Source organism: Arachis duranensis, chromosome 5, assembly GCF_000817695.3.
Source record: "Arachis duranensis cultivar V14167 chromosome 5, aradu.V14167.gnm2.J7QH, whole genome shotgun sequence".
Taxonomy (NCBI): Eukaryota; Viridiplantae; Streptophyta; class Magnoliopsida; order Fabales; family Fabaceae; genus Arachis; species Arachis duranensis.
Genome location: NC_029776.3, coordinates 17,541,875 through 17,553,758, shown reverse-complemented (window position 1 = coordinate 17,553,758; position 11,884 = coordinate 17,541,875). Strand labels below are relative to the sequence as shown.

Here is an 11,884-nt window from a genome sequence, read left to right as displayed (position 1 = left end):
TTGGGCTTTCCTGTGACTTGGCCGAGCTCTTTGAGGAGAGGTCGGGTTGTCCTGACCTGAAGAGGTCGGTCGCTTTGTCTGTCGAACATCCCGGGTCGGACAGCTCAACCCAGGGTATGAACAGTGCCCCTGCTTGAGCTCGGTCTTTCTGTTGAGGTCGAGTTTTTGACTTCGGTCCTTTCATGACGAAGCCGAACTCAAGCATTTTGTCGATTTCTTCTTTTTGTAGAATCTTTTGAATGTAGAACGTTTTCCTCTAAAGGCGCGCGTTTTTATATCAGCGCTTTGCTTTGGGAACGTAAAAGGGTTTAGTACCTTCATTAATTGGTATTAATTGCCCCGTTTTCTCCTAGCTTTTATTTTGAATTTTCTCAAAAAATGGTTTCTCTTCTTCGCTTTTCTTCGTAACTTCTCCCTTTACTCTCTCATTTTCTGTTTCTTTCGTAACTTCTTCCTGCAACGTCTGTTCTGTCATTGCTCTCTGTGGAAGAGGGGTGATTACCAGATTTTCTCCTTCTATCTTTGCGGTTTTTCGCTTCGAGGGGTGGCTTTGTTGCTTCTGCTCTTCGGCTCTCCTTTCGAGATTTTTCTTCTATTTCTCCAGGTTCGATTTTTCTTCCTCTGTTCTTTTATATGTCGGTAGAAAGTTTGAATTTTGCTCAGAGAAAGTTGGGATCTTTCTGTTTTTACCATGCCTGATTGTTTGCGTGTTCTGGATTTTCTTCATTTTTTGGTGCGAGTCTTTTGCTTTTCTCGTTGCTTGAATCTTTTCTTAGGGCTTTTGCATGTTGTCGCCGCTTCTGGTTGCGCCTTTGATGATGATTTTTGCTTGATTCTGAAAAAGTTTGCGTCTTTGGTGATTTTTTGCTTGGCATTTTTGATGTTTGATAATGCTTTTTGCTGATAGACTGTAGAAAGGTGGTGACTTTGTGTTTCCTTTGTTTCCTTTGAGACTTTATTTTCTTTCTGATGAGTGCCGGGGCGTAAGCTGTAGAAATTTCTTGAATCCTTGCTTTGTTATTGCCTCCAAAGGATGCCCCAGGACTTTGGTTTGAGTCTTGGGGTTTTCCTTTTCGTGGTTTCATCATCTGAGAAGTATTGACCGAGTTGTTTTCTCCCTATCCGAGATATTTGTAGTAACCCCTATCTTTTTTTCTCCTGATTCTGATGAGAGGGTTTGCTTTCCGACTTCCATTGAGAGGGAGCGTCCCTTCTTCTATGCCTATGAATACTTTTTCAGCCAGTTGAATGTTACTTTTCCTTTTACTGCTTTTGAAACCGACCTGTTGTGGTCGTGTAATATAGCTCCATCCCAGCTTCACCCCAATTCCTGGGGTTTTATTAAAATTTTTCAACTTCTCTGCCGTGAACTAGATCTAACACCTTCCCAGACTCTGTTTCTTTATTTGTTTGTTTCTGCCAAGCCTGGCGGTTCTTCAAAAAAGAAGGCTTCTTGGGTTTCTTTCCGGTCCGCCCAGGGCCATAAAGTGTTTGCGATGTATGACGAGTCCTTTAAGGACTTCAAGAACTACTTCTTTAAAGTTCGAGCTGTCGAGGGAGCCCGCCCCTTTTTTCTTGATGAAAATGACGAGCCTGCTTTTCCTCTAGAGTAGCAAAAGAATGTAAGAGTGCTGCGTTACATATGGGAAATGCTTAGTGAGGTTGAGCAGGCCTTTGTAGTTGTTCTTGAAGATTTGTGGAGGAAGCCTCCCCATCTGGATACGAAGAGATTTTTGAGTGATCCATCTTTGGTTTGGGCTGCTTTGGGTACTGTCTGCTTTATTTTATACTTGCTTTCCGAGCTTTTTTCTTCTTCTATGTTGTAATTTGTCTTTTGTGGTTGATTTTGTGTTCTTCAGAGATGTCGAAAAATAATGACTCTATGAAGGCCTTCAAGAAGGCGAAGAAGGCAACTGCTGCTTTAAACATTTCGGCCAAGGCGGCCGGAGAGGGATCTTCCCAGGTTCCAGTTAAACCTCCTGTACCTAGTTCTCCCGGGCCGAGGAAAGCAATTCCTATTCCTTGGGTTCGCTTGGTCGATCCTCCGCAATCTTCTGCTGCAGCTCCTGGTGCCCCTCCTTGTAAGAAGCAAAAGTCATCCGAGCCCTTTACCTGGATGCCCCAGATTTTGATGCTATCGAGTTTGTCGACCAGCAAATTGCCCCCTATGGTGGGCTTTCTATGGACGATGTTTCTCTTCTTCAGCATATGGATTTTATCACTAAAAGTAGTGTGAAGATGGCTCATATGGGTGCCGCTATATTCTGAACAATTCAGGGGATTCCGATTCATGCCACAAAATCTTTTATGGAAGAGGCCAAGTCAGAATTTGATCGAATCAATGGTCTGAAGGAGGAGTTGGAGGTGAAGTTGGCGAAGGTGGAGAAAGAGCTGGAGGGTGAGAAGGCCAGCTCTATTGCCCTTGCTGCTTCTTTGAAGCTGGCCAAAGACATGGCATTGAAACATAAGGATAGCTATGTCTCGGCTTATAGGGAATTGATGCATCTTCGGGAAGATTTGGAAACAGCTCGGGTTAATTATGGTGAGCTTCAAGGTCACCTTGTGGGTAGCGTAACTGCTGCCTCCGAGAACCTGATGGAACAGTTCCGGGTTGTTGCTCCTGATGCCGACTTGACTCTCATCATCCTGGACAATGTCGTGAGGGATGGTAAGATTGTCCCTGATGACCAGGATGATGATGAGGCTGATCCTCCCCCAGTGCCTTCTCTTAAGGTGTCGACCTCCTCTGTTCCTCCCATTACATCTGATCCGGATTGCCAGATTCTGAACCGGGATGATGGAACCATAGATGTCGTCCCCCTTCAGACTCGTCCCCCTTCCCCTTGTCCTGACGCTGCCAAGAAGGCTCCAGATGTTTGCTGATCTCTTTCTGGATGTATAGTTGGCCTGGCTTGTGGGCTTTTTAAAACTTTTCATTGACATTTTCTAGTTGCTTGTTTAGCAACTTTTTATTTTGAAAAACAAAAGGTAGCTCGCTTTCCCTTCACGGTAGGTTTTGGTGGCCTTCCGGGCCTTATAACTTTTGTGGAGTAACAGAGGTAGTTTTTTGACTTGGTATCTTTTCAGTTTTCTACTGATGTTTGAAATCTTGTATTTCGACCTCTTCGGATTGCTTTGTTTTATTGTTTGTAGCTTGGATCCTTTGAAGTTTGTGACTTATAGGTCCAACTTGTTTCTTGGTGGTTCTTTTGCGTTGGTCCCCCTTTAAGTTATTTCTGTAATCCTCTTTTTTAGACCTTTGTCAGGTCTCTTCCAGGGATTACTTTGATAACTTTTTAGTGGCAGGAGTCCGATTTGGTTATGTCGGTCTCCTTTAAGTTATTTTTCGTAGTCCTCTTTCTTGTATCTTTGTCAGATCTCTCTCAGGGACTACTTGTATAACTTTTTAGTGATAGGAGTCCAACTTGGTTATATCGGTCTCCTTTAAGTTATTTTTCGTAATCCTCTTTCTTGGATCTTTGTCAGATCTCTTTCAGGGACTACTTGTATAACTTTTTAGTTTTGGGCTGACTTTGTTATGTCAGGCCCTTCTAAGTTAAAATAATCCTCTTTAATAGGGTTGGCCAGATCTCTTTCCAGGGTTTACTTATAACTTGGGTTGACTTGGTCCGACTTCTGAACGTCGGCCAGTCTTTAAGTTATTATATTAGCTATCTGTAAGACCTCGTCAGGTTCTTTTTTTGGATTGCTTTCGATAACTTCTTACATTATTCTGTGTTCATCTTTGCCGATTTGTAGAAAATGGTTGGCGTCTTTAGATCATCCTTTGGGTGAATCGTGTTTTCACCTTTATCGGACGATTGTCTTTATCGTGGTCGCACAGTGAATTTGTTTTTCACTTTCTGCCGACCTGTTGCTTATAATCGGATGATGAATACTTCAGATTAATGCGTCTTGGAATCTTGTAGAATATCTAAATAAACTTTATTCAAAGAAAAAATGCAAATATATACATGTGGGAATTTTCTTGTTCCTTTAAGTCGGGTATGATTTAGGTCTCGACATGGTGCCTCATTAAAAAACCTTTTCAGGAAAAAGAGCGCATCCATTTAGTGAGATCCTTTACCTTTTCTAACTGTAGTACCTTCTTAGGTTGCAGGCTGCCATGATCGAGGAAGCTCTCGTCCATCAAGCTCGAACAGTCTGTAGTAGCCCTTCCCCAGTACTTCAATGACTCGGTAGGGTCCTTTCCAGTTTGCTGCCAGCTTTCCTTCTCCGGGTCGAGTTGTTCCAATGTCATTTCTGATTAGGATGAGATCATTCTCTGCGAAGCTTCTCGGCACTACCTTTAGATTATATCTAGAAGCCATTCGTCGCTACCTTTTGATTATATCTGGAAGCCATTCGTCGCTTTAGAGCTTCTTCCCTGATCCGAGCTCTTTCTTGGATTTCGGGTAGCAAGTTGATCTCTTCTCTCTGAAGTTGGGAGTTTGCTCGTTCATTGTAGGTTTTCTGAAGCCTGCCTCTGTAAATTGGGTACCGTTGTCCGTGGTGATGAAGTATGGTACCCCGAACCTCGTAATAATGTTCCTATATAGGAATTTTCGACTTTTTTGAGCGGTGGCGTTGGCTAGGGGTTCTGCCTCGATCCATTTTGTGAAATAATCTACTCCTACTGTGAGGAATTTTACTTGTCCCGATCCCTGTGGGAAGGGTCCGAGTAGGTCGAGTCCCCATTTCGCAAATGGCCAGGGTGAGGTCATGCTGATGAGCTTTTCTGGTGGGGCAATGTGAAAGTTGGCATGCTTCTGGCATGGTGGACATGTCCTTACAAATTCTGTAGCCTCCTTTTGTAGAGTTGGCCAATAGAATCCCGCCCGGAGTATCTTTTTGGTGAGAGCTTGCGCTCCGAGATGATTTCCACAAATGCCACTGTGTACTTCCTCCAAGACTTCCTTTGTGTTGGAAGTTGGTACGCATTTTAGTAAAGGTGTTGATATCCCTCTTTTGTACAGCGTGTTGTTTATGATAGTGTAGTACTGTGCCTCCCTTTTTAGCCTCTTTGCCTCCTTTTCATCTGTAGGGAGTTCTTCTGTTTTGAGGTAGTTTATTATGGGGGTCATCCATCCTTGATCCCGACCTATTATGGCTAGGATTCTTTCTTCTTTCGCTATTGACGGGTTCTGTAATACCTCCTGGATGAGGCTTCTGTTGTTGCCCCCTGGTTTGGTGCTGGCTAATTTTGAAAGGGCGTCAGCTCGGGCATTTTGTTCACGAGGTATGTGGTGGATCCTATATTCTCCGAGTTTTTTGAGCTGTTCTTTGGTTTTATCCAAATATTTTTTCATGGTCGGATCTTTGGCTTGGTAGCTTCCTGTTATTTGTGAGGTAATGGCTTGTGAGTCACTGTAGATGTTGAGTTTCTGAGCTCCAACCTCCCTAGCCAGCTTCAGACCAGCTAATAGTGCTTCGTATTCTGCCTGGTTATTTGAGGCCGGGAATCTGAATTTAAGGGAGAGCTCAAGTTGAGTTCCTTGGTTGCTCTCAATTATCACACCCGCACCGCTTCCTGTTTTATTCGAGGATCCGTCTACATATATGTTCCATTCTATGGGGATTTCCGGGATGTCTGTAAATTCTGCGATGAAGTCGGCCAGGTGTTGCGATTTGATTGCTGTACGCGCCTCGTATTGGAGGTCGAATTCGGACAACTCGATTGCCCATTGTAGGATTCTTCCTGCTAGATCTATTTTCTGCAATATCCATTTTATGAGTTGGTTGGTTCGAACTTTAATGGTATGCGCTTGGAAATATGGGCGAAGCCACCGGAATGTGAGGATCAGAGCGTAGGCAAACTTTTCTATTTTCTGGTAGTTCAGCTCGGATCCCTGTAGTGCTTTGCTAATGAAGTAGACGGGTTTTTGCCCATGTTCGTCTTCTCTAACTAGTGCTGAGGCTATTGCCCGGCTCCCTACTGCGAGATATAATATGAGCGGCTCTCCTTCTTGTGGCCGAGATAGGATAGGTGGCCGTCCTAAGAACTCCTTGAAGTCTAGGAAGGCTTGCTCACATTCTGTCGTCCATTCGAACTGTTTTTCCTTTTCTTAAAGTAGCATAGAAGGGAAGAGATCTTATCGCAGCTCCTGCTATGAATCGGGATAGAGCGGCCAACCTCCCGTTGAGTTGTTGTACTTCTTTGATATAGGTTGGGCTCTTCATGTTGAGTATGGCTCGACACTTGTCTGGATTTGCTTCAATCCCCCTTTGTGTGAGCATGAAGCCCAAGAATTTGCCGGCTTCTACTGCGAAGGTGCATTTTGCGGGATTGAGCCACATGCTGTGTTTCTTGATAGTGTAAAACACTTGAGTCAGGTCGGATAACAATGTATCTTCGCTTTGTGTCTTTATCAACATATCGTCTACATAAACTTCCATGATTTTTCTGACGTGATCTGAGAAAACTTTATTCATTAGCCTTTGATAAGTAGCTCCTGCGTTCTTGAGACCAAAAGGCATCACGATGTAATAGTAGTTTGCTTTCGGTGTTAGGAACAAGGTTTTTTCTTGATCTGGTGGATACATGGGGATTTGGTTGTACCCTGAATATGCGTCCATGAATGAGAGATACTTATATCCTGATGAAGCATCCACTAAAGCGTCGATGCTTGGGAGTGGGTAGGGGTCTTTTGGGCAGGCTTTGTTGAGGTCGGTGTAGTCGGTGCACATTCGCCACTTCCCATTTGACTTTTTCACCAAGACGACGTTTGCTAGCCATAGTGGATATTTGACTTCCCTTATGAACCCGGCCTCACGTAGCGCTTGTACTTGTTCTTCTACAGCCTGAGCTCGTTCTGGTCCAAGTTTTCTTCGTCTTTGTTGTACCGGCCGGGATCCTGGATAGACTGCCAATTTGTGGCTCATTAGTTCGGGATCAATACCTGGCATGTCGGCAGCTTTCCATGCGAAGAGATCAACATTATCTCGTAGGAACCGTATTAGTGATTCCTTTATGTATCCCTTAGGATCGTGCCAATATTAGTTGTTTTATCCGAGGTATCTCCGATCTGGACTCTTTCTATTTCTCCTTCGGGTTGTGGGCGGAGTATTGTGTGGAACTCTCCTCCTTCACCTCGGAGGTTTAGGCTTTCGTTATAACAGCGACGTGCCATTTTTTGATCTGCCTTTATTGTAGCTATCCCTTCCGTAGTTGGGAATTTCATACATAGATGTGGGGTTGAAACTATTGCGCCAGTTGATTTAACGTTGTCCGACCTATTAAGGCATTGTAGGCTGAGCTTACGTCAACCACGATGTAGTCTATCTTGAGTGTTCTGGATTGGTTCCCCTTTCCGAAGGTTGTATGCAGTGATACGTATCCCAGCGGTTGAACTGGGGCATCTCCTAGTCCGAACAGGCTGTTCGGGTATGCTCTTAGCTCTTTTTCGTCTAGACCGAGTTTGTCGAAGGCAGTTTTGAATAAGATGTCGGCAGAGCTTTCCTGGTCAATTAATGTACGGTGAAGGTTGGCGTTTGCCAGTATGATCGTAATGACCATGGGGTTGTCATGTCCCGAGATGATTCCGGATGCATCTTCCTTGGTAAACGTGATTGCTGAGATGTCTGGGGCTTCCTTTTTTCCTTCGACGTGGTATACTTCTTTGAGGTGTCACTTTCGGGATGATTTGGAGATTTCCCCTCCGGCAAATCCGCCGTGTATTACGTGAACGTGTCTTTCCGGTGTGCGAGGTGATCGTTCAGATCGTCCAATATCCTCATCCCTTCTTCTTTTTCTTGGTTCGTCATCCCGATTGGCCAAAAACCGATCTAGCTTTCCTTCTCTTACTAGTTTTTCTATGACGTTTTTCAAGTCGAAGCATTCGTTGGTGGAATGCCCTCGAAGTCGGTGATACTCACAGTATTCATTCCGATTTCCTCCTCCTCTTTTTCCTTTAAGTGGCCGAGCTGGAGGGATTTTCTCTGTATGGCAGACTTCTTTGTAAACATCTACCAAGGATACCCTAAGAGGAGTATAGTTATGATATTTTTTTATTTTCTCTCCGGAGCAATCTTCCTTTTTCTTGGATTCTTTATCTCGGTAGGCAGAGCCGAACCTTGAGGTTTAGCCAAGTCGAGAGTTTTCCTCCATGTTGATGTATTTTTGTGCCCGTTCTTGTACTTCGTCTAAGGATGTAGGGTATCTCTTTGATATAGATTGGCTAAATGGTCCTTCTCGTAGTCCATTTATAAGGCCCATAATGGCAGCCTCTGTTGGTAGACTTTGTATGTCCATGCATGTTTTGTTGAATATTTCCATGTAGTTGCGAAGGCTCTCCCGATCTCCTTGCTTGATCCCTAGTAGGCTAGGTGCGTGTTTGGCTTTGTCCTTTTGTATGGAGAATCGGGCCAGGAACTTCTTGGCCAGATCGTCGAAACTCGAGATGAATTTTGGAGGTAGGTTGTCAAACCATTTAATGGCTGTCTTGGTGAGAGTTGTTGGAAAGGCTTTGCAGCGGACTGTATCTGAGGCATCTGTGAGGTACATTCTACTTCTGAAGTTGCTGAGATGATGGTTGGGGTCCGAGGTGCCGTCATATAAAGTCATATCCGGAAGCTTGAAATCTTTTAGAATTTTGGTCTTCATAATTTCTCTGGTGAATGGATCTTGATCTTTCTGAGAGCTATCTTCTGTGGATGATCGAGTAGCTTTAGTTTTAAGATCGGCTTCGAGTTTTACAAGCTTATCTTCTAGTTCTCTGCGCCGCCTTATCTCCCGACGTAGATCTTCTTCCTTTTCACGTCGATGTTGGGCTTCTTTCTCGAGTTGCTCCAATCGATTTTGAAGTGCTTCTATTACTCCTGGATTTGATGAATTTTTGTCTCCATTGGTTTCTGGAGTATCTTTGAGTATTGTGTCCGCGTTTTTATGCGGCGTTCTGTCTTCCAAACCTGAATCGTGGTCGTTGTCATGGTCATCTGCCATGTCAATGGGATGTCTTCCAGGTTCCCTGGCAACGGCGCCAATGTTCCGAGGGTTACCTGAAACTGTAGGTCGATCTTGGATGAGATCATCTGTGTTGGTCGGAACCGACGTGTCCGACAGGTGGGTATCGGCCGGAGCTGGTGTCTCCGACTTGTTGGACTTGGTGGTGGTGCTGATCCTTCGTCCCCGGAGGGTGGGGGGTACCTGCAAGAGACTCCGATGCTTAAGTTAGCAAGGGTATTAAGCAGGTATTAAGTAGAATCAGAGTATGAGTTATACCTGGGTGCTCCAGTGTATTTATAATGGTGAGATGTGGCCTCTTGCGGATAAGATAAGTTAGTTATCTTATCTTATCTTTATCTTTCAGTGAGGTCATCTTTAAGGGAACCGCCTTTATCTCTATGGGCTTGGGCTGCCCTTGGATTTGGGGCGCGTTCCTCTATTTGGGCCCTTCGTTTGGGCTTTCCTGTGACTTGGCCGAGCTCTTTGAGGAGAGGTCGGGTTGTCCTGACTTGAAGAGGTCGGTCGCTTTGTCTGTCGAACATCCCGGGTCGGACAGCTCGACCCAGGGTATGAACACCCTTACACTTCAGTATTAAACGCCAGTAAGGGCAGTAAATGGGCGTTTAACGCCCAGTCTGGCACCATTTTGGGCGTTTAACGCCAGAAAGGGGCACCAGACTGGCGTTTAATGCCAGGAATGGGCACCAAGCTGGCGTTAAACGCCAAAAATGGGCACCAGCCCGGCGTTTAACGCTAGGATTGGCAGAAAGAGCAATTTTGCTCGCCACTTGGTGCAGGGATGACTTATCCTTGACACCTCAGGATCTGTGGGCCCCACAGGATCCCCACCTACCCCACCACTCTCTCTCTTCTTCACCCATTCACCAATCACCTCAACATCTCTTCCCCAAAAACCCCACACCTATCAAATCTTACCATTCTCTTCACCACTCACATCCATCCTTCATAAAACCCTACCTACCTCACCATTCAAATTCAAAACACTTTCCCTCCCAAACCCACCCATACATGACCGAACCCTACCCCTCTCTCCACCCCTATATAAACCCATCTTCACCACCTCATTTTCACACAACCTAAACACTACTTCTCCCCCTTGGCCGAACCACAAAACCCCCTCCATCTCCTCCATTCTTTTGCTCGAGGACGAGCAAACCTTCTAAGTTTGGTGTGGTAAAAGCATTGCTTTTTATTTTTCCATAACCATTTATGGCACCTAAGGCCGGAGAAACCTCTAGAAAGAGGAAAGGGAAGGCAAAAGCTTCCACATCCGAGTCATGGAAGATGGAGAGAATCATCTCAAGGGTGCATCAAGACTACTTCTATGAAGTTGTGGCCATGAAGAAGGTGATCCCCGAGGTCCCTTTCAAACTCAAAAAGAGTGAATATCCGGAGATCCGACATGAGATCCGAAGAAGAGGTTGGAAAGTTCTTACCAACCCCATTCAACAAGTCAGAATCTTAATGGTTCAAGAGTTCTATGCCAATGCATGGATCACCAAGAACCATGATCAAAGTGTGAACCCGGACCCAAAGAATTGGCTTACAATGGTTCGGGGAAAATGCTTAGATTTTAGTCTGGAAAATGTAAGGTTGGCATTCAACTTGCCCATGATGCCAGGAGATGAACACCCTTACACTAGAAGGGTCAACTTTGGTCAAAGGTTGGACCAAGTCCTCATAGACATTTGTGAAGAGGGCGCTCAATGGAAGAGAGATTCAAGAGGGAAGCCGGTTCAACTGAGAAGGCATGACCTCAAGCCCATGGCTAGGGGATGGTTGGAGTTTATCCAACGCTCAATCATTCCCACTAGCAACCAGTCCGAAGTTACTATAGACCGGGCCATCATGATTCATAGCATCATGATTGGAGAGGAAGTAGAAGTTCATGAGGTTATAGCCCAAGAACTTTATAAGGTGGCGGACAAGTCCTCTACCTTGGCAAGGGTAGCCTTTCCTCATCTCATTTGTCACCTCTGTTATTCAGTTGGAATTGACATAGAGGGAGACATCCTCATTGATGAGGACAAGCCCATCACTAAGAAAAGGATGGAGCAAACAAGAGATCACACTCACCATGAATCCCTGAGATGCCTTAAGGGATGCACTTTCCTCCACAAAACTATTGGGAGCAAATCAACACCTCCCTAGGAGAATTGAGTTCCAACATGGGACAACTAAGGGTGGAGCACCAAGAACATTCCATCCTCCTCCATGAAATTAGAGAAGATCAACGAATCATGAGAGATGAGCAACAAAGGCAAGGAAGAGACATTGAGGAGCTCAAGCACTCCATAAGATCTTCAAGAGGAAGAACAAGCCGCCATCACTAAGGTGGACCTGTTCTTTAATCTCCTTGTTCTTTATTCTCCTGTTTTTCGAATTTGTATGCTTATGTTTATGTCTTATGATCATTAGTGTCTTAGTGTCTATGCCTTAAAGTTATGAATGTCCTATGAATCCATCACCTTTCTTAAATGAAAAATGTTCTTAATTGAAAAAGAGAAGAATTGCATGAATTTTGAATTTTATAATAGATTAATTATTTTGATGTGGTGGCATTACTTTGACTTCTGAATGTATGCTTGAACAGTGCATATGTCTTTTGAATTTGTTGTTCATGAATGTTGGCTCTTGAAAGAATGATGAAAAAGGAGACATGTTACTGAGGATCTGAAAAATCATAAAAATGATTCTTGAAGCAAGAAAAAGCAGTGAATACAAAAAAAATGAAAAGAAAAAGAAAAAGAAAGATATCTAAAGTTGTGATCCAAGGCAAAAAGAGTGTGCTTAAGAACCCTGGACACCTCTAATTGGGGACTCTAGAAAAGCTGAGTCATAATCTGAAAAGGTTCACCCAGTTATGTGTCTGTGGCATGTATGTATCCGGTAGTAATACTGGAAGACAGAGTGCTTTGA

The 11,884-nt window shown here is 44.3% G+C and overlaps 1 protein-coding gene across 1 annotated transcript in view; it reads left to right on the top strand.

Annotated features, from left to right (window-relative positions):
• Positions 1–1,649: 1,649 nt before the first annotated feature.
• LOC127747591 (uncharacterized) overlaps positions 1,650–11,884 on the top strand; it is a 34,878-nt gene continuing 24,643 nt past the window's right edge. The window contains exons 1-3 of the mRNA XM_052261651.1: positions 1,650–1,767; positions 1,860–2,094; positions 2,493–2,610. Of these exons, the coding sequence (XP_052117611.1) occupies positions 1,650–1,767; positions 1,860–2,094; positions 2,493–2,610 (471 nt within the window). The remainder of the gene's footprint in view (positions 1,768–1,859; positions 2,095–2,492; positions 2,611–11,884) is intronic.